Genomic DNA, 26,369 nt, shown 5'->3' with positions numbered 1-26,369 from the left:
ACGCGGGAATGATTCCAAACACCTCCCCTACGATGATGAGTGACAGGTCTGAGAATGTGTGCGCTACACAAGTAGTGCGAAGGACGGAAGATGATGAATAACTGAATAAATAGCCTAAATGAATAAAGAGTAAGGCAAAACAAATATATAGTAGCCTAATGAAACATATGGATTGATGCAATATCTTTGCAGCATTATTGAATTAATCTGTCACTATATGCCTCTGCCTACGTTTGCAAAGAGAAGAACATTTTAATTTGATTCACAATGAAACGTTACAATTAGTTTACATGCAATGAGTAGCCTAGGTTTGGTTGTTGTTGGTGGCGTTATTGCATCCAATGCAAAATTGTTCCCTCGCGATTGGAAGCTCCTGTAGCCGCCGCATACGCATTTCAAAACATCGCAACGTGAAATGCCACAAAAAGCGGTTTGTGAATAGGTCTTAGTGAGTTAGGAGTCCTCTCGACTTCTTTTAAGCTGTCCCAGGCTTAGGTGCTACTTTTAGGGCTAAAATGCTTCGTGAATTACTCTTAGTCAAAAAAATTAAGAGTCCTAAAGTTACGAGTGACACGCCCATTATTTTTAGGAGTTGCTCCTAAATTCGCCAGTTAGGAGCTACTTTTAGCCTTAAAATTCTTTGTGAATACGGCCCCAGATTAGTGGTCTTATCTGACTGGTTCGTCATGAGTCCCTGTTTATTAATCACTAATCTAAATATTGGGAGTGACCAGTTGGCCCTCGATATCTATGGTAGTGGTATGGTAATATAAATTGAGTAATTTAGAATATATTTAAAATATTCAGTAAATAAAGACGTATTTCAAATACTAAAGTATTGCTATTGTACATCAAATTACAATTTTATTTATATTTTTTAGTGTTGCATGTAGCTGCCTTGACATGCATATAATCAAGCCATATTAATTTGGACATGTACCTGAGCCTATTTTTATTGTAATTCAGTTTTTAGGCCAAGTTTAAAAGCTGAGAGGAAAAAATATGCGTCTAATGAGACGGATGCTGCATTTTCTCCATTTGAAAGAGGCTTCGGGCCAGTGAACGGCGTCTAAAGATAGAGGGAAAAATTGCTTTGTATGCTACCTACCCAAATTTAGGACAGACGCACCTCAACATCGCTCATGACTCCAATGTTTTACTCGCGTCATGCCAAAAATATGTTCTCAGAGGTTGCTTGAACTAGGTCAACTGACATCTTTTTTTGGATCACAGAGAAAGAAATTGTGCCATCTAAATGATAGCAGTCTCCTTAAACCAAGATGAACAGCAATAAGCCTTCCCCAACGGTTTATTTGGGTCAATGACAATACCATGGAAAATAAGCAAAAATAACAATACCATGGAAAATAACCAAAATTTTGTTATTGGATGAAATGCAACCATAATTTTTCTTGAATTGGGTAACATATTTATCTAATGACAGTTTAAGAGAAATTATGATTATACTGTATATATATATATATTCCCTGAAGTTCTGAATCCTTCTCAAAACATTTTTTATTGGTCATATACAAAATAAAAGAAGCTGTAATTCAACAAACATACATTATATACAACAGTACATCAATAAATTAGCCACATCTGAGAAATGGTTAACTGCATGGTTCAAATCCACAGTCATTAAATAGGAATACAGTGTTGTATCTAGATTGCAAAAAGTACAACAATTTAAATCAATAAATAGTTACAATTTACCCAATGTGTTACTGTGTTTCATACAAAGCACTGCAATATATCTTATTACAACCCATTGAAAAAATAACCAAAACATATTCTATCAATGTTCACCAATCATAAACTCACATTTCATAGCTTTATTTGAGGACTCACAAATCTAGTGTCAAATATAAAAACCTGTACAGTCACTTGCTTACCAAACAATGCGATGAACTATTAGACTAAAGATTGAGAACATTGCCATTAATGTGCTGACTGAAAAAACTTTGCTTTTTAATAGGATTCATTGATAATCCAAGACCCATTAAAACAATGGCAGGTCCTGTTGCATAGCCTAACATTAAATTAATATAGTCACACAAGAATAATATAATAGCAATGACAATAGCTCTGTCCCAAAACTTAGTGAGCTTCCATGTCACCTGTTCACACAGACATCTTGTTACTGATTTGACACAAACAGTAGCTGCGTAAGAGTCTCGGTTACAACTGATTCTGACATTAGGGCTTTTCCCACTTCTCCATTGTTTTCCTACTTTTCCATTGTTTTCCTATGTAAACACACTAGTTTGACCATTGCACTCGCATCTTTTGCAGCGTCTCGCGGATGACGTGCCGCTCTAAAACCACGGTCCCCAAGTTAAAACAAGTTTTAAAAAACACATCTTGAGAGCTAGTGTTTTTTCCAAATTCCATTGCCAGCGTATTGCATTTTTCAAAGCATAAACGCATTCTTTGTGAATGGCACCTTTCGTTTCTACACCGGACTAGACAAAACACAATAGAATGCATTATAATCAGTTATGCTGTCTACACTAGATGCGACGCAAAACAACAAATCCCAGATGCCCCGTTCAATTTCTGATGTACTTCACACACTTGTGCTACTTCTGACATAAGTTACACCATGTCTACACTGGATGTGACAAAGCGACCGTTGCAAATCCATTTGTTCTCATGTCAGAAGTAGTGTGAGCACCATAGACTGTAAAAAAATATGTACGAGTATATATGCGTGACGTCACCTGTAGTGTTTCTGAAGAGCATTTTTGAAGCCCAAAGTGGGCGGAGCCGGCCGTCGCCATCTTGGCAGCGCGTCACTCCCGGATAAACGAAACTGGGCAAAGAGGCAGATTAGCTGAGGTGACGTGACGTGACGCTAACAGACAGCAGACAAACGGCTAGTAGTGACATCAGCGGCAATCCACCTGTCACTCAACTGGCCATGCCCTTAATTATGCAGAACTTTAAGGCTTAATATTTTTTAAATGCATGAGTTATAAAAATATTCACCCCCCTCACAGTTGTAATGAAGGGCAAAGTTAGCTTTATAGACCAAAAACCCTTTTTGCACCAGGCTGTAAACATGTTTTTTTCTGCTGTAAAGTTGGGCATTTTAACATGTGGGTCTATGGGATTGCCTCTTTTTAGCAGCCTGTCTCTAGAGACCAGTTGATGAAATGCAGTTTAAGTCACTTCTGTGTTGGATTCAAGAGAGAGAAAGGAAGGTTGCCGCTTTGTGAGCATGTGAAGTACGTCAGAAATAGAGTGAGGCATCAGTTTAGTCTGGGATGTGTCGTGTTGCTTCATCCAGTGTAGACAGCATCACTGATTATGATGGGTTCTGTCTGCTGTTGTCACCGCTCGCATCTAGTGTAGACACGCTGTTAGAGACGGTTCAGTTGAACTCCTTTTAACTTGAGTACCGCATTTTTAGAAAGCCACGTCATGCGTGAGTCGCTGCAAAAGACATGAGTACAACGGTCAAACACATCCGTCTAGCACAAGTTTACATGGAACAAGTACATGTTTACAGTTGAAACAACCCAGCATTGTATGTTTATCTATACTTTTCAATACTGAATTAAACAAAGTATGCTTTAAGTGTGAAGTATCTCCATTTTTTTGACTGAGCTTGTCAAAATGCATTCTGGGACTGGATATATAGTATTTGGTCAAATCAGGTTGTCATTGTTGCGTACCTCTTGAAACAGAGTCAGGAATGTGTCTACGATGATACAAGCTAGGGTTTGGAAAAGAGCTCATAAACACACAGAACATTAATCTTGAAATATCTTTCTCCTCAGCAGTCATTTTACAATAGTGCTAAAATACAAACTACCACAAACATAACAAAAAATCAATACTACAGTATATGTGCACATAAGTGTACAGTGTGGCACTTATCAAAGAACTACATTAAACACCACAGTGTGTGAAACAAGGGTGCTGAAAACCTCAGAGAAACACTCAAAAAAGCTGCTTTTCAGAAAGAGTGGATGTGGGGAGTGCAATACGTGAGCAAAGAACTCTAACAACAGTCATCAAACTGCTGAAAACGTTGTTTCCAGAACACTGAAATACTGACTGGTGTGGCCTTGAATCTGTGATGTGAGGTAAGAGGGCAGTGCATTCATGTCACAGTGAATCAGTTTCAATCGCTTTATTTCATTTTAAAGCAATAGTTCATCCATAAATGAAAGCTGTCATACTTGCCCTTGCATGACTGCAAAATAAGGGCGATCAAGATCAGGCGTCAGATTCATAAACAGGCATTATGTTAAGACTGTCTGACTGACTAACTAGCAGTTAACCAAGAGGCAAGCAGTCTTACTTTTCAGTATTAGATTAGGCCAATCTACTTTACGTAACTGAGTTAAAGTTATGAACAATCCCCAAAAATTAGGGATGCACGATATATCGGCCATCATATCGGTATCGCCCGATATATGTTAATTTTTAATGTTATCGTTAAAGAAAATTTGTCCGATATATTAAAGCCGATAAATAATGTATTATTTCCTTCAGCTGAGATGCTTCAGATGCGCACTGTTCAACATGATGGTTTTGAATTGCTTGAAATTCGATTAGAATCACTTAAAAAAAGGAAAATACGGTAAAGTGCAACAGTCTGTCATATCGGCTACATAAAATTATAATGAGAACATCATAACTGTGTGTTTGGGACATGGATTTTAATGGTGAGACTTTTGTTTTTGTAATCAAGCTCTCAAAAGTTATATAAAATTTTTCATTTAGATTTATCGGCCAATTAATCGGTTATCAGCCTTCAAATATAAAGATTTATCGGTATTGGCCAAAATTTTCATATCGATGCATTCCTACAAAAAAATTACATTATGTAAATGTACATTAACTTGTTAGACTAGTTTCATTTAGTTTAAAACTCTTTTATCGCCCTTAATCCTTAATTTTGCTGTCTGTACATTATTCTGCTTATTACACGATTGCTTATTACTTAATATTCAACAAAATTCAATTTTGAAATTACTTAAATTTCATCGTATAGCCTCAGATAACTTGGAATATAGAGGCACAAGTCAAACACATTATACTTTCATTATAACTTCAAGTGATTGTTTCCTTTTTGGAGCTTGGTTGTAAAAAATAAAAATCAGTCATAGGGCCCTATCTTGCACAAAGCGCAATTGACTCTGTACACCGAGTATCATTCATATCATCATATCATGTATCATTCCTATTTTGCACCCAACGCACAGCAGACTTTTCCCTCCACAGACGCACGTTGGTAAATTAGGGAATGAACTTGCGCTCCCGGGGCGGTTCAGCGAAAAGAGGAAGCGTGTTCCGGCGCAAACGTTCCCTGGTGCTATTTTGCAGTTTCAGAAAACAATTCCACCACAGACCAGGAAAAACCTAGTCTAAAGTCAGTGGCGTGTTAAAATAGGGCCCATAGTGGTGAGGTTGGGTGTATGGCAGTTTTCATTTGCGGGTAAACTATCACTTTAAATCAACTGCAGTCAATGATCTGAAAGTTCTCAGGGTTTTAACACTTTGCCTACATCAGGGCTATAAGTTGAAGAACTTCTGGTGCTTTTTGTGTGTTTAAATCACACTGAACATTTGTCCTGAGAAAACAATAGGGAAGAGCATCTCAAAATAAGCCCATTTCATTAGTGCATTTCACTTACCCTGATCATCTCTTACAGAGAAATCTAATTTCAAACGCCTGTACATACAGTAGTTCTGCTCTGAGTCAACATCTGTCCATCAGATCCAGAACATGAGCAAGACAGGGTTGACAATCACATAACCTTTTAAATATTACAGCTCTGTTCCAAACCCTAGTGAGGGAATGCCTTGCTATAGATCTGAAACGCAGCCTTGAACTGATCCGAACTGAAGTGAAACAGAGCAACACTGTACTCAATAGAGTTTGACGTTAGCATGTTGCTAAGCTAACGCAACAATACTTCTAATAAGCAAAATAACAAATACCACAAACAAATATTGCCTAAAACAATTCCTTACTATCCAGACATTTCAGCAATGATTACAGTTACCATAATGTAAAAACTATCCACTTTTCCTGTTCCTCTTTCCTTTTCAATCCCTCCCCAATCAAACCAACTCCCAATGGATAAAAGTCCCACTCTACTGCAATTTTTTCTTCTGTATATGTGCCTCAGTAAGAATAACCGACATTTAAGGTGTATTTTTCCCTGCCTATTAAGATGATGGGAAAGGCTCCGGCATCCCTGCGACCTTACGAGCAATTTGGAGAATGGATGGATAGATTCTTTTGTTTTTCAGTGAGCTTGTTAATTGTCCGTGAAGGACACATGCAATGCTTCTTAGTTTGGTGTTTTCATGTTGGGGGCGCGGAAACCAGACAGAAACCCATTATAATCGGTGATGCTGTCTACACCGGATGCGATGCGACACGACAAGTCTCCGAACAGTAAACGTCTGCCCCTTTCTATTCAAGCATCCGGTGTAGACACGGTGTTAGAATGCTGGTCAGTTCACTAGGTTTTGGAACAGATCCACATCTTCATCGCTTTGCAGATGATTTAAACTTAGCTCTTGCAATTATTGTTCAAATGTTGTCCCAAAACATGGATATATTGTGCTGGAAGAGAACCACAATCTGGCTACGCGCCGTTATGAAGCGTCACACTGGGTGTGTTACAGTCAGCTACAGTAAAGTTTTATCATTCAACAAAACCCAGATGTTCTGAGATATGGAAGGAGCCAATATGAATGTACACGGTCTATATTACGTTATAATATTCACTTAAAGAATACAGCAGGACACTTACACAGTGAACAACACTGTCACCTGACCACATACACACACAGCACGCCCCATTGCACGTGTCTATTTACTAGAAAAGCAATCAGACTTCAATAATAAGCCACTTTTGGTACAATTGCAAAATTGATATCAAACTATTTTTTTTTTTTTCATATAAATAACAGTTTTTTTTTTCTGTTTTCGTTTTCCGAAAAGAAAAACAACAAAGTTTTTTAGTTGAAGTAAGACATCAGAAACCCTTTTGCTAACGATTCAACAATAAAGCCTGTGTTAAGTTGCTTCTGGAAATTAAATGCGACCAGCCCATCCATATAAAGCACAGAACAACAAAACTACAGCTCTACGACTGAACAAAGCTATGATCAACACTTTACCAACACGGTTTACCAACTAAAAGCAAATAAATGCCTCATCTTTGCGATGTTTTTTAGGAAAGACTTTTTCTCACAAGTCATGTCTGCAAAAGATGAACGTCACCTGCCAGACTCTCCCATGCATAAAAACTGTAGTTTATTGCCTCTCCTGCTCATATTCCTCAGAATATAACTTGTAAACATCATTCCACTAATGGAATTGAACTCAACAGGAAAGAAATTTGATAACGGAAAATAATTGTTACTTGCTTTGTGAATTACAAGATCCTTACTTCTTATACCATTTCTGTTAGAACAGTGAATACCTTTAGTTTTTCCCATCAGTATATCAGTCAGCGGACAATAACAAGCACAGGAGACTCAAGTTGGAGCTGAACTGGACCCAAAAACGTAAAGTTAATCAACTTTCTTCCGTGGGAAAAGAAAAATGAGAGTTTTCGCAAATGTCCAGGCTCTTTTCCATACGATGAAAGCATACAGTTACCATATCTCACATAGCCCTAAAAGGATTAAAAAAAGTACCATGAAAGGATATGACTTTTGCATTACATCCATCTGATAGTTCTAACAACATCTGACAATACATATGATAGTTTTCCATCAGGAACACACACAAATTCAAGTGGTTATTCGTTAACTATTAACTTCATCAGTGCTTGCACATTAGAGGTCTTCACGGGTCCACTTCGACTCGAAAACATTTTAGTTGCCCCGGTCTCAGGTAATTTGAAATTAATGTGCTTTTACCAAATAGACCAGAGAAGACTAAAACTCTTTTAAAATGTGCCAAATGTTTGTGCGCTTAACAATATTTTATTTTATATAAATTTCTATGAGAATGTTACTCAGTCAATCTGTTCTTCGGTGTGTAAATGCTTATTTTCTTATCAATATTAACATTAATATTGTAATATGTGCGATGAACTGTTGCCAGGTATTGATTACAGAAAAACATCTAAATGCAGGTGATGCCAAACTAATCGCAAACAATTAAGCCATAAATGTATAATTTCTTGTTTTTCTTCAAACAAAACAAATGTGTGAAATCCCGAAAAAACATATTCTGCACATTTTTTAAGTATAGGCTACATAATCTGGGAACATGGCTTACGTAAAATGGATTGGAGAATGAATTCCAAGTTCAAGTTCAACAACAAATAAGTTGAGAAGAGATGGGCATGCTTTAAAAGCTACAATTGTTTCTTCATTTTCACCATCAGCCACTGGCGTACAGGGATGCAAGCATGTGAAGCCTTGGGTCTAATATTATTGGCTTTTTATTTTATTTTTAAATGTATTTATGCATGTCGTGTTTGGGTAGGAAGTGATTCAGGTCGATCCATGCTGGGTACAGATCATGACTGAGTGAACGAGGCATTTATATAGCGCTTTCATATGTACTACTGTACACCCACAGCGCTTTACAATCATATCAGGGACCCGGGAAGATCTCTAAAGCACATATTTGACTTTGGTGTGCCTGGATGTTCCTCGTCAGGTCTGATGTCAGTGACGAATGCTATCAGTTCTTGTGTGTCTTCAATCACAGGCTGTTTACATGTTGAAGTGTGATTTTTCTGCTTGATCTTCTCTGGTCACTGTATGCTTTCTCTGTATGGAAAAATAAACCAGCACAAAAACTTCTCCTTTTGTGTTCTATGGACCAAGTAATATGGGTTTACGATAAATGACAACTCTTAAAATAATTTTTGGGTTGAGCTCAAGTCTGTGTATTATTCTAATTCTTGATAAAAAGTGTTTTTTTTACATTAACAACAAGGGTTGCAAATTACAGATTAATCTCTAAATAGAAATGATTAGTCCTTTATCGTTTTCTGAGAGATTTTTGGTGTTGTCTGTTCATGGAAAAATAAACCAGCACAAAAACCTCTCCTTTTGTGTTCTATGGACCAAGTAACACGGGCTTAGTACCAAATAATGGTGACTAAATTACAACTTTTAAAATAGTTTTTGGGTTAAGCTCAAGTCTGCGTAATATTCTAATTAATGAAATATTGATACAAATTGAATCTCAAAAAAACTAAAACAAAGTCCTTTATCTTTTTCTGAGAGATTTTAGTGTTGTCTGTTTACATTTGTATGGTCAAAGAGTAGATTTCTGAATGTTTTAGTGTGAATCTGATTACTCAAATGTTGATAAAAAATGTTGGGTAACACTTTACTTTACAGTGTCCTTGTTACATATGTTACATGTACTTACCATAGTAATAACAGTAAATTATGTAGAATTAAATGCAACTAACCCTCAACCAAACCCTAATCCTACCCTAACCCTATAGTAAGTACATGTAGTTAATTAATATTACTCAGTACTTAAATATATAATTACACTGTAACAATGACACCTTAAAATAAAGTGTGAGCAAATGTTGTTCATTAACAACAAGGTTTGCAATTGACGGATTAATCTCTAAATAGAAATAATAAGTCCTTTATCTTTTTCTGAGAGATTCTGTCTACACTTTTATGGTCGTAGAGTAGATTTCTGAATAGATTTGAGCATGAGTAAACCTGTGCCTGATGAATCCCATTCCAGAACGGCTCCGGGTCAGTGCATTAAGACCGTGCTTGTGTTTTGGACTTGACGATGGTGATGACGCTGGTGGTGGCCACTTTCGTGACGGGACCCCTGTGGGCCACAGTCCTGGCGAAGCTCTGCAGAGCCTCATATTTGGAGCGCAGCAGCTCCAGCTCAGCTTTAATGCTGGCGTTCTCCGAGACCAGCTTCTCCACCTCGTGCTGGAGCTCGATCTTCTGCTTCTCCAGCTCCTCCTTCTGCGTCACACGCTTCACGCGACAGCTGGCGGCGTAGCCTCGGTTTTTCAGCGTGCGTCGACGCTGTTTCAACTGCAGGATTTCATCTTTGGTCAGACCGCGCAAGTGCTGGTTCAGCTCTCGCACAGACATGGACACCAGTTCATCATCCGTAAGACTCGTGCCATTCTCACCTGGCTCTCGCTTCACCTGCAGATCAAGTCAAGTCACCTTCATTTATACAGCGCTTTTAACTATATAGATGGATTCAAAGCAGCTTTACAGTGATAATGAGTAATTACAGTAACAGAGATTGCAAAGTTAGTTGCAAAGTCACTTTATAGTCAGTATAATGTCTGTTGGAGGAGCATCACAATGAAGAGTTTGCAGATATTAAACAGACTCTCTACCAATACTCTACCAATACTCTACCAATACTCTACCAATACTCTACCAATACTCTACCAATACTCTACCAATACTCTACCAATACTCTACCAATACTCCACCAATACTCCACCAATACTCCACCAATACTCCACCAATACTCCACCAATACTCCACCAATACTCCACCAATACTCCACCAATACACTTCTGTTAATACTCCACTAACACTCCACTAATACACTTCCACTATTACTCCACTAACACACTTCCACTAACACTTCACTAATGGTGCGTTCACACCAAACGCGAATAGAGCGTCTGGTGCGAGTGATTTCAATATTAAGTCAATGCAAAGCCGTGTTTACGCGCGTCTGGAGGTCCTGCGGCGCGAATGAGGCGTTTAGCGCGACGCGGTAGATGCGAATTGAGCGTCTGGTGCGATAGGCGTGTTACGCGCGAATTATTTTATTTGGTGCTTTTTGTACATTCACGCGTTTGACGCGAATTCGCGTCTGACGCCCGAGTTGAAAAATCTGAACTTTGGCGTCTGTTCGCGCCGCGTTAACCAATCAGGAGCCTGCTTTCTGCTGTCACATGGTGAAGTTACGGTATAAACTCCCACCCAGACCCGGAGTTTTACTCATTCAAAATGGAGTATAGCAAAATAAGTTAGCAGAATATAATATTCAATATAGCAGTTAACTGTATCACTAGAAAGTGAGGATAGTGAGTATCACTAGAAAGTGAGGATAGTGAGTATCACTAGAAAGAGCACCAACAGTAGTATCCGTACCACAGTTTGAAAAACATTGATAGTTTTTCAATATTTAATATACTGTATTTAAAATTTCATATACAATTTCTAACCGAAGACAGATGGACAGGCGCTCTGCAGCTGGGATAGAGCGCCTGTAGTTGGTGTCCTGAAGGGTGATCCTCGCTCCGATGCGGTAACTCTCTCGATGAATACTCGATCAACATCAGCCATCTTGCAAACAGACAAGCGGATTTCGCCTCAGACGCGCGTCAATTTCGCTTCAAACTTTTGCGTTTTACGCGCGTCAATTTCGCTCTGGACGCGCAAATGGATTCAAAATGTCCAAGCGTCCAACTAGACGCGGTAAACGCGAATTTGACGCGCTATTCGCGTTTGGTGTGAACACACACTAACACTCCACTAACACACTTCCACTAAAACTAATACTCCACTAATACTAATACTCCTCTAATTACTCCACTAATACTAATACACTTCCACTCCACTAACACACTTCTACTAATACACTTCCACTAATACTCCACTAATACACTTCTACTACCACTCCACTAACACACTTCCACTACTACTACTCCACCACTACTACTACTACTACTACTACTACTACTCCACTACTACTACTACTACTAATACTACTACTCCACTAATACTACTACTCCACTAATACTACTACTCCACTAATACTCTAGACAGTTAGTAGACATGTAGGTGCAATGTTACTTATAGTCAACTGAATGTGTTAAAGGGATTATCATAATAAAGTGAAACAGAATTATATGAAGGGATTGGAAAGCCACTGCTCCCCCATGGTTTCAGAGATGGCTTGCTGTAATGGTCTCTGTCTTAAACCTTGAAAAAAATAGGGTTTATTGAAGCAAAGTCTCGTATTAATTTCCCCAAGGTCTGGGGTCCCTTCCTCCAACATTTACATGACAGCAGAACTTAAAGGTTTTAACACATCGATTAACTATGAGTTTTGTGCTGATTTCGATCCCCCTCTTCACGTGATTTATCCTTCTCCTTTGTACTTTATTTAGGCACTTACGTCATTTGTTATGTTGTCTAGCTTTTTTTATAAATTTTTTTAGGGGGGAGGGTGGGGGATATGGTTGTTTATGTTTGTTAACTTTTATTGTTCTTATAAAACTAATAAAAACAATATTGAGAGATAAAACCCCATAGAAAAATCTCAAAAGACCTAGCGGCGAATTAGACTTTCGGGTTCTGACGTCATACATGAACTAACAATGAACAACTGACGATTAATTGATGTTAAATTCATAATTTTCGAACACATTTTTAAAACAAAATTTGCATTTGAATTTGTTAACTAACATGCACTAACGTGGACAATGAATAAAAGTTTTTATCAACTAATATTAAAAAAGATTTATAATAAATGCTGTAAACAATGTTGCTAATTTTTAGTTCATGATTGCTTCGTTTCCTGTTACTAAAAGAAAATATGATTAAATTGAGTGATTTAATACTTTTCTTCTGCAGTCTTAAGCTTTGAATTGTGGTTTGGAGACACTTGCGTTTGAAACCTCATCTGAACATACAGTACCTTGAGTGCTTTGTTTCCCTTGTTTGTAGTAGTCATACCACGCGAGCCGCTCTCCACTGCCCCACTCGACAGGTCTGAGAAAACAACAGAGATACGGTCACACACACACACACTTCTCAGATCATCAAGCTCACAACTGTGTTCAAAAGTTCATCGAAATACATGCAGTGAATTGCTATGTTAATCTAGAATATGTTCATTACAAACAAAGTTTGAAACAAGAAACAAACAAAAAACAAGAGGTGTTCTACTTTAGTGATGTTCTATTTTATCATTCGCTAAGTCAAAAAAAAAAGCTTAAAAAGTAATTCTCAACAAGCCACACTATTTAGGGTATCATTCATGTCAAATCACTAACCGTAAGTATGAGCAACATTAGCGGTGGGTGATTGACTAAAATCTTATATCACGATATGAGCAATTTTATTTCACGATAAAGATTTATATCCATTTTTATATTTTTGATTCTCATCAATAATTTTAATATCACAAAAAACAAATACTTGCATAGCCATGGCGTAACAGTACACATAAAACGGAACAGCAAGAAATAATATGGGCCTGAACTGTGATAATATGTGCCGTTTCTGTTGCTTGCCTTGAATAGCATTACTATGCATCACTATACACTGCAAAAAATGCTTTTCTTACTTAGTATTTTTGTCTTGTTTCCAGTCCAAATATCAAACATTTCTTAAATCAAGATGCATTTACTCAAGTAGTAAAATGACATAAGATATTAAGTCTTGTTTTCTGGGGAAATTAATCAAAATGAAGTGAGTTTTTGCTGAAAACAATCAAAATGATCTGCCAATGGGGTAAGAAAAATAATCTCGTTTCTGTTTAAATTAAGATGATTTTTCTCACCCCACTGGCAGATAATTTTTTTTAAGCATCAACTTACTTAATTTTGATTAATTCCCCCTGAAAACAGGACTTAATATCTTATGTCATTTTACGCATCTTGATTTAAGAAATGTTTGATATTTGGACTGGAAACAAGACAAAAATACTAAGTAAGAAAAGCATTTTTTTGCAGTGAAAAGAGAAGAATCACTAATCCTGTTGCTTTGGGTGGATGATATACCTGTAGACACAATAAACCAGTAGAAATGTGTTAAATGGTAGACATTTTTGATTATAGTCTCCATCGCAGTTACACTCACATGATGTTGTGCTGTGCCATCATGAAAATCAACAGCCCTTGAGTTTAAAATCACTAATTTTAAAGTGACCTATCCATGACATGAAATCCATCTAAATTTAAATGATCTCATGGATGTGGCTGTTGTGGTTCACGGTCATAGTGCTGCAGTAAATGTGGCGTATTCAGATGACTTTGATGTGGTTCTTTTGCATTTATCGTGTTTTAAATTCATATTGCCCGTCGTGCACAGTTACCCTAAAGGCACCGGGGTGGCGGTGCCAACGGCTTGGGGCCCGTCATCGCTGCTCGCAGCTATATTTTAACATTTATTTTACACAGACAAGTACAAGTCGACAAGCAATCTAAAAATTAGAGTCTGTAAACAGGCAAAAGACAATTCTCAGTTCAAACAATCTCAACCTGCAGGAGCCAATGAGACATCATTCCTACACACACACACACACACACACACGCTCCCAAAACAACTCAGAAATAAAACAAAACAGAGACAAAACTATAGGATTGTAACAGGTAAGGTACAGCAATAAAAAGCGGTTACTGCAAACAACCAAAAGTGTCTCAGAAGCACCAAACTGCTGCCATCTGGAAGATAACAACTAAAAGCAACAACACACACTGAACTGAAGCACCAAGAATTTACTCATTGTGAATTAAATTCTTCTGTGGGGATGAAACTGAAGCAGATGTGTCACAGTGGGGATGTTGTCACACGGGCAGAGACATGCTTCTCTCTCTACACACACACACACCTTCTGCAGGGACCAGTTTTATGGTGGGCGTCCTCTCTGACTGCAACTGTGGAGAAAGGTGTGCTACATTTGATTAAATCTTGATGGACTTGCACAACCAAATGTCCAACACCATCAGTGAATGATACAAGGACAACTGACAGACTCTTGGAGAGTAAGAAGACCTCAAGTACCCAGGAAGAACACAACTTCTCATTGGTCCACAGGCAGTTACTGCCCATCTTGAGACTAATAATCTCTAAGGTTTAGGACCACCTAAAACCATAACAATACCGTAGGACCTTTTGGATATAGGTTACAGCAGTGTTAGCTGAAACAAAGACAGATCACAATGATCCATCCAAATACATTCATAACTATTTTTGAAAACCTTCACATCACATCCATTTACACATCCAGACCTTAAAACTGATGTAAACTAACACATTAATTTCATACTTATTCAGAGAAATAAGTATTCTCAGTGATCGCTATTTGTATTACATCTTGCCATGAACCCATCTGGTTTAAACTATAAGAGCATTTTGCTGAGAGAGAAACAGATGCATGTTTGTGAGGAAATATCATATATTGTGTTAAAAAAATAACAGTTCCAGTCTCTGTTTTTATTTTTTATTATTTATTTTAATCTGTTTTTGCTTTAGTTTTTTATCAGATGATAAGGCATCCTGAGAACATTCTGTTGCCGTTTACTGTCACTGTTAGGGACTACTTTTCTAGCAGAAGGATGACATTTCTTGGTTTAACTTTAAAAAAGTAGCACATTAATACATATATTTTGCCTTTAATACATGGTATATGCATTGTGTTAAACGTAACCGCTCCACGTCGTGCCAAACAACTCCCTTTAGCTGTTCTAAATTAAGTTCAGGGAAGGAGGAGACGGGAGCCGGCAAGGTAAAACTTTAATCACAAAACATAAACAACAAAATAAAAAGGAAAGCGACAGCCCCTCATGGACGACTAAAACAAAACAACAACATAAAGTCCAGGCCTGGTTCTCTCGCTCTCCTTCACTGTCGTCACTCCTACTTTTATCCTTACGGAGCTTCTCCGTAATGGTGTGTTCACACCAAAAGCAGTACTCGCTCAAGATTACTTGCGGGATGTTTCTTGTTTCTCGTGTCACTCGCGCCAATAAAAACATTGCACGATTAGGAGTGTCACACACATCAACAACAACAACAACAACAACATTTCTTTCTGCCATTTTTTTCCGTCATCAACCATGTTGGAGATAGTTAGGCTACTCTTGCTGCCCTGTACATGTTATGCAACTCTGAAACACAGAGGTGTCTGGGCTCACAGCACCGTCCAGAGGCACACACACACACACACAAAAATCGTTCAATTTCACCGTCTACTCCAGGAACTACACCTGGATGACAGCTGTTTCCAGTGCTACTGGAGGACAACCAGAGCCCAGTGCACGGACTTATCAAAAAGCTGTTAACTGATTGGCTTGCGCAACAGATTTTCAACAAGACACGATTGAGGCGAATATCGAGCGTTTGCGGCAACCGCGTCGCCCAATTCCCGTCTTTGCATTGACTTTGTATGTAATCTATTTATAAAAATATTTAAATTTGCACTTGGTGTGAACACAGCATAAGACACAATGCGCAAGTGCACTTGTGCCACCAGTCTCGCTCCGTTCCCACGGCTCTCGGCCCCGCTTGACACACTCAGCTTCACAGGGCTTATCGCTTTACTGTACCGCCCAAAACAGCATATCTTAACCCATTTTGCGCTTGACATGGCTTTCGATAGTTTCTGCTAGTAGGAGGCACCGCTGAGAACAGAGACCACAAGACAGACGGGAGAAAAGTTGTTATCTGAACATATTGTTTGCCAAGCAACATTATTTTTTTATTTGCTGTGCAAATAAATTTTATTTATTTTATTTGCTATTTGCTGTTAGTAGATTACCCAAACCTGATGATATTCTGCTTGTTTGCGACCCTATGCTAATTAGCACTGCTCTTTGTAGATTCTGTCAGTCATTAATGGAAACGAGCTGTATTCTTTAATTTGTGCATTATCAGTAGATTAGCTGCAGAACTTTTCACTCCCATCAGCGCTTTTATTGGTCTTGCACTAATTTGCCCGTTTAGTAAATCTGGCCCTTGAGGCCAGGGGATACTTCATTTTCCTAGGGCTGTGAAACAATTAATCACGATTAATCACCAATTCATTCACCCAAAGAATCGCAATTTTTCACGTCATCGTACTGAACCCCTTCTTCCAACTAAAGAGATGCACACCTCTTGCGCCTTACCAGTTAAGTTACACTGTGACATTAACGGCCAAACCTCATTTGGCCTCAATACGCCTCAACTTCCTTCTCATGGAAAGGTGGAACTATAGCCACATCAAAATATGTAGATAACGGCACAACTACAGACTCAGATTCAGTGCCAGGCGAAACAGAATTACTAGAGACAATAGCCACAGTTCCTGGAGTAGCCTGATCACCGACAGGCATCCGTGAAGGAGAGCTTCTTACAAAACTTGTCACTGGACCAGGTGCTTGTGTGGAAACAGCCCTGATCAATCAAACTAGCCACAAACCAACCTTTTATTTCATCTTTACGCTGTGTTTTAGAGACAGAAATCTCTGAGCAATCAAAAACAAATAGTTTTACCGACACGCCTCTAACCCCTCAACACTAGGTTGATCTATACATTTGTTTAAATCAAAAGTTGCCTCTTTTTTTTACTGTGAGCAAATAAGGAAAATCCATACGACCTACCTAACCAGAAATCTACCTACCTCCTAGCTAGTCTTCAGAGGGTAACGATTAAGAGATTGCTCTCTCCCCAAAGATTTTGGTGTGAAGATATAAAGGTTAGGATTAGGATTTTTCCCCCCGGTTGTATTACAGCACCCTGTGTTTATTAGCACAGTTTGTTGTTTGCTTTAGGAAACCTAAATGAACCTGCTTGAACCTGAATGAAAACACGGAGTTAAGGCATTAACAAGAGGGCAGGCGAATAAATGAAGAGAAACAGAAAGGAGGAGAAATAAAAGAACAAATAGAGCAAGGGAACATTGGGGGGGGGGGGGGGGGGGTTTGGTTGGAGGAAACAGCCTTGTGAACAATGCATCCTCAGCACATTTGGGCAAGCTTGCAAAATGAAGGGTAAAAAACCCTGATCTCAGCAAGGACCCCAACCAAGGCACCAATTAGGAAGTTGTGTAGCTGAACTTAAATGACAAGAGCGTTCATTTCCAACCTTCAAACCCTGGCAGCATTCATAAATTTAGAGGATGCAATGATACATAAATTACAGTATGCATACATATGATAAATGCTGAGCTAACAAAAGCACTGTGGCCTTGTGTCCCTGTGTCATGTGTTAATGATTGCTTTCCTTTACCGAGGCCTCAGGGATTAGTCCACAGATGGATGCCATTGGGCCGACTATGCTAAAGAAACACCGACCTGCCCCATTTACCTGTCCTCTACAGCACAATGTGACCCATCAATAAAATAAAACACTGAAGATACACACAGCTCTCTGGAATACCTGATTTTTTGTGAAGTATTTCTTTATAACAAGCATAAAACCACTTAACCACTCTCTCATATCACTCCATGATTGCTTCTCACATAATAAATGAAGGAGCATGAAACATACATCTGAGTTGAAATAAGCACATTATTAAATAATAAAGTCATTATTTGATTATTGCTGCTTTGAAACAATCTGTATTGTAAAAAGCGCTATATAAATAAAGGTGACTTGACATTATATGCATGTAATTGAGTATTTAACAACAACAACAACAACAACAACAACAATAATAATAATAATAATAAATAAATTATATTATGTTATAACAAGAGTATTAATAGAATAGTTGTTATTATTATAACAATAATAATTAGTATTATCATGATTATTATTATTATTGTTGTTGTTATATATTATTATTATTATTTTATTTTACAGAGCAAAAGTGAAATCACAATGCTAGCATTTATGGTTGTCCTAATTTCTTTGCTTTCAAATGTTAATCACAATGACAATTGTGAAATTGAGCTTTTATTTTGGCGGGAAATACCATAGGAAGACCTTAAAGGGTCATGAACCCCCAAAACACATTTTTTTTTAGATGTGAACAGATACTGAAAACACTAAAAGCACTCATAAATTGTATTAATAAGTGGAAATTGGTTATTTTTCAGAGCAATTTCGTTCTTCCGGGTTGAAAAGCAAAGTCGAAGTAACGTCACTAAATGTGAGGTAGAAGCGTGCCTTCGGTGTGTGTGACTGACTGCGGGCACGATTCTACTTCAGCTGGGTTTGAGCCGTTCTCTGCATTTATTCATGAGAAAGAGCTCGTTCAATCCAATCACTGCGCTGTATTACGCATGGGATCGCATTACAGCGGAGAATTCAAACAACATGCGAAGAGCACACAAGGGCAGTTTCTGCAAGCAAACTCTATAGGATGACATCTAGGTGAAAGAGTCTCTACGTGATGGGATTTATCTGACCTTGGTGACGTGAGACAGCTTCCTGACCTGAGCCCTAGTTAGTCAAGGTTAACTCGAAGACTATGTGCCATATTACTAGAGAGAAAGAATGAAAAAAAATATTAAAAAAAAAAATCACCAAAAATGAACCCTATATTATTTTGCGGACACCACTTAGACAGCCAGCCATTGAGTGAGGACAGTCTACTAACTAACTAATCACTCCTGCGAACAGGAAGGGGGCCAGAGCAAATTACAGTGTCTGACATCGTACTTGCGAGTTCACACACCTCTTTAACGTTAATTTTAGTGATCTCCGAATGGCGGAGTCGAACATCACTTTAAAATTTGCTTTGATGTCAGGCGCTCTGGCATGGCAAACATGTGACTATTGATATTATAACTATTTAATGCTGTTATCAGAACGGAAGAGCGGTGTTTTGTCCCGCGACTACAGCGCCTCACCGTCCACCCAGTTGCCCTGCTGCACGGGCTCTACTTCAGCCGGAACCGAACAATGTACAGAGTTCACTAATCTAGTTGCATCCAAAGCAGTATCTAAAGCCCTTGCACTCTTCCAATTAACCTCAATTATAGTTTGGATGTGTGTCTCTAGTTCTGAAATCTTCTCCGTCAGCTTGACTATCTCCCTGCATTTATCACATGTGTAGCCCTCACCGCTGACAGAGAATGCTATACTATACCTGTGGCAGGCAGTGCAAGTGACAATAACAGGAGAAGACATGGCTCACCGTGTTTGTTTACTGACCCGACTCACCACAGTTGTTTGATGGACTTGTAAAAGTCCATCAAAAGTCCATCAGCGCGCGAGAGAAAACAATGGTAAGCACAGATGGCAGGTTAACAGGTTAGCGAAATGCTATAACGCATATGCTGATTTATATTAAAGCTAGCGATGTCAGATTAATGTGACAGACAATATAGATATATTGTGATGATTAAGTTATATTAAGAAATATAAACAGCAAGGAAAGATAGAAAAAAGAGATTAAAAACAAAGCTAGGTTATATGGAGCAGTCAGCAACAAACCCAATCCACTCAGGAAGACAGGAAATTGATGTGCAGCAGAAGAAAGGAAATCATTGAGGTTTGGAATGACATGAGTGTAAGTATATGATGACAGAATGATCATTTTGGGGTAAAGTAAGCCTTTAAACCCCATTAGCCCATCCCAAGTGCTGCCCATGATACAGAGCACAGCTAGAGAGAAGTACAGTGAATGATCATTATGGAAATAGACATTTAGCGAAAGCCATCATCAGGTTTCAGGATACTAATGTACATGCAAGTCATGTTGTAACCTGCTGACCTCTCAGAAGCCCTGATGCCCCTTAATGAAGACTGCCACTGGCTTAGCAACCATGCATTTCATTTCATGCATGATCAGCACCTCTCTCTCTGATCTACCTCATCAAGTGCAACCAGAAAAGATAAAAAGAAGAGGAAACGAGTAGTTTTATGCAGATCTAATCATCTCTCCCTTCAACAGAGTCAAGTCAATTATCAAACAAGCTCCGTGTGTCGAGCACCATTTAACTGCAAATTAAAAATCAGACTGGGCCGATGGCTAGGGTTGTGTTTCTTCAAGACGGGCATCAATTTATGCACAGAGGGCAGGGAAGCCATAAACTAGCGGCTATTCAGAGCGTGAAAAGGAGATGCAAATTATTCTGAAGTTTCAGCGCCATTAACAGTCAATAACCCAACAGAAGCACGGTTGATAGATAGACAGTGATAGAGAAGTGGGGCTGGCCAAAAACATCTCGAGAAGTATTCTCTCAAAGTCAACCCTGTTTACATTGCAGGAAAAAAGCCTCATTAGTCAGCTGTAAACACACCGGAGCCCAACTTTTGTGAAGAGATTGAATTTGAGAGCTCAATGAAAGGTAGATTCATTATTGACATTTGGAGACACCCTCAAACACTGTAAAAAAAGATTAGAGTCTCTTTCTAATGCTGTATTGATTTTGCAGGGTAAGGCTTGGAATGCAAAAAAAGCTTTTATAAACTATAAGATAACATTTATTTCCTGAGTTAAAATACAGGGCAGAAGCAAATCTGGCAAATATTAAATGGCAGGGCCAAAAACCTGAGTTCAAATCAAATGTACTAGACCGGTGTTAGAAACAAAAAAATAGAACAGGACACGAGACTTTTCATAGCTGACTTTAATAAACAAGTCTGAATGACCTGTTGACCAGCTAACAGAGGTCATCGGCAAAAAACATAGACAGTATATAAACTGGACACAGCGACCCCATTGGATTCAACGGAGACAAGTGAAGTCAAATAGAAGCACTAACTTCCTGATGGTCGAGCGTACTGCGCAGACTCAAACTGAGCTCGACGACGTAGATGTGACGTGAGCAACCCGTCTATCTACTACTAGCTGTGCCGAGAGAAATCTGAATCATTCCCTTCCGAAACTTGCAGAGACGGAGAATGTGAGTAGGAGGTGTCCATGAGCTAGAAGCAGGAGAATTAATTACTTTGTCATTTTGCCTCCACGTCCCCCCGATTGCGCGCGAGCTTCTCGTCCTGTCCATACGGTAATCTCTCTACTGTGCGACAGAGAGTCGAGTGGTTATGACGCAATCGTTAGCCTATTTTTACAAAAACTGCTTATACGGGGCCATAACGTAAGATACAAGGTAATGGAGCCTTTTATTCATTTTCGTGTTTCTTTAGAAATAAATAATGGACAAATGGAGTCTTTAAACGCCTCAGATGTAAAGTTATTCGCTGTCAAAGTGACGCCAAAATGAATGGGAGTCAATGGGATGCTAACAGCAGGTGATGGTCCGCAGGCCAATGGCGGCGCCCGGGGCTACTTCAAAATAATATGAAACCCTGCCCCCCTGGCAAAAAAGCACTGATGATCTGACATGTATGTTGAAGTTTAGCGACGTCCATTGTAAAATTCTGCTGGAATGAAAGTGTCAGTGTTCCCTCACGAGGTCGCATCTTCAATTTGCTCCTACGAAAATCTGCGAGCGAAACTTCTCTGACAAACTGTAATAAATACAAACATGAATCTCGACCATATTGTTTGCGATCAAGGTTGGTGAATAAATGCACTCATGCAACCTCTGTGCTACAAGAGAAAGTAAAAACGTAACATTTGAAATTATTGGAGTGAAATTATTAGCACAGTTTTTCTATTATTATTATATACGTTTTAGTCCATGCACCACCTACAGGCCTATTAAGTGAAGTGAAGTAATAAATTTACCGGTATATATATTTGGTCGTTTACTCAATACAACACTGAATTTTCATGTGGTTTGGTTCCATTAACAGTTCTTGAACACCTGATTTTTCCTCGATGAAAGTACATGGTACGTGGGGAAAAGAAAAATAATAATTAAGGAACTGAAAATTAGAATATAGGAACCAAAATGGTTAAATTACTTAAGATTACCAGTCTTATTCCAGACTAGTTAAAATTAGGATTCAATATATGGCAGAAATAATAAAACTTCATTGTAAGTTATTTGTCTTTAAACCCTATTGTTTGTTGTTTGATGCAGGCTTATTCTGCATTAATCCTACTATACATAAACATCTTTGAATAAAGCATTCTTGCACAGTGTTACGTCTCAAAGAAAGAAAGAAAGAAAGAAAGAAAAACACATAGCAACAGCAAGAGAAAGACAACTGCGGTAAAAATAAAAAAAGACGCTCTCACTTACACTGAGTTTCATCAGACACCCCTCCCAACGCCCTCCAAAAACCCTATTGATGTCTCCTGGAGTCCCGAGCGCTGCATTCAGGAGGACCGAGGGACTGTTGTTTCTGCAGAGACCGCATTAGAAACGCAAGATTTCAGGAGCACCTCCTCCACTCATTAAACACTTTCTTTAGGTTGCATCAACTCCTGTCCAGCAAACCTTCAGCCGATGAATGGTGGATCATTTTGACCAGAAATACCAGTCACAGACAAAGGGAAAGCTGGAATGATGGACCATAGTACATCTTTCAAATGAATCTACACCCCTGCTGCTTGATGAAGGCACTCATCTGTTCAGGTGCCATTTCATACAGCTAGATGGGGTTTATGACACAAAAGGGCGTGCTTATTAATGCCCAGCAGATTCAGGCTCGCCCAAAGTCATCGCTGATTAGGTCAAAAGTCTCATTACACAAATTTGACCAAATACATGAATGTGCACCACACAAAACAACACCTCATTCGAAATCCTCTGAAACCGGGATCATTTTGTTGTTGTTCCGTCTTCCAAGCTGAAATTTCAATATCTTCATATTTTTGTAATAACCGTTTAGTAAACAAGTGCACACAATAAAAATCACAATGGCATTTGAATAAAAGGTTGAACTGTGACATTTTCATATCATTAGCAGGTCAGGGCAACTAAAATTGTAAAATGTTTTAAATTACAACATTTGTTGACTATTTCTGATATTGGACTTTTTACAGTTGAATGCAGGTTCAATTGTTACAGCTTATATCATATAGTGTGACAATATATGCCACATTATTGGGCATGTTGCTAATGTGTTTAATGATTTTTTTTTTTTATATATATATGTTTGTTTTTTTTGTAGCAATACAAAACTCCAAAAAATATAATGCCAGATTAGAGCTGTGTTCAAATGTTTATCGCCTATACTGCAAAAAAAAGAAGAAAAAAAAAGAAGAAGAAATCAAACACATTACATGCATATTTCCTAAATGAATGTGCAATATTTAAAAAGCTTTTAGGCACTTAATTTTTTACAGTCTCTAACCATCAGCTCAATACAGATGCTTATTGCAATAAGGAGTGCTGGAGATGCTCAGATACATGTTTTATGGGTATCATATTATAACAGCAAGCAATTCAGAAAAGCAGCCTTAGATAATTCTTAGGATATTATCAACAAATGTATAATTTAAAATGGAAATAACTAGTGACAGAATTAAAACTCTGCAAAACACACAAGGATTCAAACAGGTCTTTTTTTAAAGGTCTCTGAACAACGCTCAGCAACGTTTATTAATCGAAATTATTCGATATTCCCACTAACAATCATCTGTTTTTGAGTGTCATATTGTAAAGCACATGACCATCACGCAAATTTGGAATATAGATCCGGCAAATGATTCCTGAGCTGAGAAAAATTCCTAAACCGAGCAGCATTATGATGAATCAGCATCTACGTTCTGATTAAATCTTCTTTCCCTCCGATATGATCTGAAAAACTGCATAATAAAAGAACAAATTCCCCCAATCAGAAATCAATATATCTGAATACATCATCATCATTGCATATTGACAAACACGCGCGCCTTACCTGGTGCTGAAACACACAGCGCCCTTGTGATGAAACAGCAGCTTTGTGCTGGTGTGTGTGTGTGTGTGTGTGTGTGTGTGTGTGTGTGTGTGTGTGTGTGATCCACACATTTCTGCACATCCCCCTAGCTGTCACTATAATACCTCTAATTCACAGCAACACACACAGGGAATCCCCATAGACTTGCGCGCCTATCACGCTTATTAAATATGTTTACGACACAAAGCGGCTCGTTTGCATCTGTGAATCAACATAAATGCACGTGCGCGTATATAGAGCTGCTTTAGGTATTTATGCTATTGATATAATATGACAGTAAGTGGAGGCGTGCATGCACACTCAGCACAACAACACTCTCACACATTTCATGAAACAGTAATCGAGTCGACTCACCTGAACAACAGAAGCCTTTCTCTATGCGCGTGTGGAGTGAGTCCAGAATCCAAAGTGTGTTTGAGTGAAATCAGACGTGTAAATGTGTTATTGTTGCTCGGATTCTCTTTCTCTTGTACTGAAATCATCAGACGTCATATGATGTTTGATCACGTGGCTTCATTCATGTAGGCTCTACGACACCGCTCATTTAAAGGAGCAGTGTTCAATACAATTTTAATGATACATTTTTGTTTTTAAATAATTCCTCATTTATGATATATGGAAGGTGCTTCTAAGTAACATCTCAAAATACCCCCCCCCCCCCCCCCCCCCCCTTTATTTATTTATAAAAAATACATAAATGAGTGATCAACATGTTAGATGAACATTGGAAAAGTGCATCCATTTTTTCGGGGGGGGGGGGGGGGTATTTTATTCCTGAGAGATGACAGATGTTTTTAATATTTTGTTTTATAATTTATACAAGAAATTACACATTAAATACTGTGCAAATGTCAGTGTAATTGGACTGTCGATTATATACAGACGATTGAAGTGTCACGCCACTGTAAAGTGACAAAAAATAATTACAATCCGTATTTGTTAAAAATTACAATTCAAATTAGCTTCCAAATTGCAAAACACCTCAGTTCAATCGGTTAAGCAAAATAATAATAATAATAATAATAATAATTTCGGGTAAGCACTTTTTTTTTTTAAATCAAAGGCATAGCTGGCATGAGTTCCTTCAATATGTGTCTTTTTAAAGATGACATTTTCTCTGTCCATTTAAACATAAACTCAAACATTTCTAATGACAGAACAGTATAATCTAGTTTGTGCAATTCTACACACACACACACGCACGCACGCACGCACGCATGCACACACACACACACACACACACACACACACACACACACACACAGTTTCTTCAGCTCAAGCAGGACTCTTAAATTGAAAGTATCTAGTAGTTCTGGTAGTTTGCTGCTGCTGGCTTCACATCTTCACCCAGAGAACCCAGAACCACTCCATGCGCTGACAAAAAGTGATGTGAGCACAGTGAGCAGAGTTGTCTCCATAAAACTCAGAAGAAAGAAAAAATCCTTTAGACCAGTTCAGTCTGCTGGGGAAGATGCTTACTTTGGATCTTTGATAAGGAATATGCACACGTTGAGTTGGTAGTTTACTGAAAAAAGAAAGAAAACTGGAAGATAGGGCTACTCTCTGAGAAAACAAAGGAAATTAACATTTGAACTCTCTTGCTATATTACCATCCCCATTCGAGACACAATCACACCTCCCAATTTACACATCATTCCCTTCACCCATCCCTACCTGAATTCACCCAAACATCTATATGGTTTAATATGAACAATTATCACAGTGTTATACATGTTTGGTATCATTTGAAATGTCTCAGTGCGACTGGTACAAAGGTCTCAATCCGTATGTTACCGCAAGTTTTGCGTCAGATTAGTGACGACTGATATTTGGTACTGATTCAAGTGTACTTGGTTTGCAAAGACAAGAAGTGAATTTCCGTTTAGGGCAGCAAATGCTGCTTGACCAAACTAAATTTGGGTGTGTCTTACCTCTGTTTTAATTTAATGTT

The 26,369-nt window shown here is 38.4% G+C and overlaps 1 protein-coding gene across 3 annotated transcripts; it reads right to left on the bottom strand.

Moving 5' to 3' along the window:
• Positions 1-1,500: 1,500 nt before the first annotated feature.
• Positions 1,501-24,914, bottom strand: mafga (v-maf avian musculoaponeurotic fibrosarcoma oncogene homolog Ga). Of its 3 annotated transcripts, XR_014210912.1 has the most exons (4): positions 24,773-24,914; positions 12,662-12,735; positions 2,576-10,137; positions 1,501-2,363 (listed from the first exon to the last, which is right to left on the bottom strand). XR_014210912.1 is itself a non-coding variant. In XM_082187582.1 (3 exons), the coding sequence occupies exons 2-3, from the start codon at positions 12,695-12,697 to the stop codon at positions 9,730-9,732; spliced, it is 444 nt and encodes a 147-aa protein (XP_082043708.1). In that variant the 5' UTR covers positions 12,698-12,735; positions 24,773-24,914; the 3' UTR covers positions 1,501-9,729. The 3 variants fall into 3 exon arrangements, 2 of the variants coding, with proteins under 2 accessions (XP_082043708.1, XP_082043709.1); XM_082187582.1 differs by having other exon boundaries at positions 1,501-10,137; XM_082187583.1 differs by lacking the exon at positions 24,773-24,914 and adding an exon at positions 24,380-24,753 and having other exon boundaries at positions 1,501-10,137.
• Between the last annotated feature and the right edge of the window lie 1,455 nt (positions 24,915-26,369).

The sequence above is a fragment of the Leuciscus leuciscus genome (assembly GCF_965113295.1).
Source record: "Leuciscus leuciscus genome assembly, chromosome: 1".
In the NCBI taxonomy this organism is placed as follows: Eukaryota; Metazoa; Chordata; class Actinopteri; order Cypriniformes; family Leuciscidae; genus Leuciscus; species Leuciscus leuciscus.
Note: the sequence above shows the minus strand (reverse complement) of the source record. Positions and strands in the feature narration are given on the sequence as shown.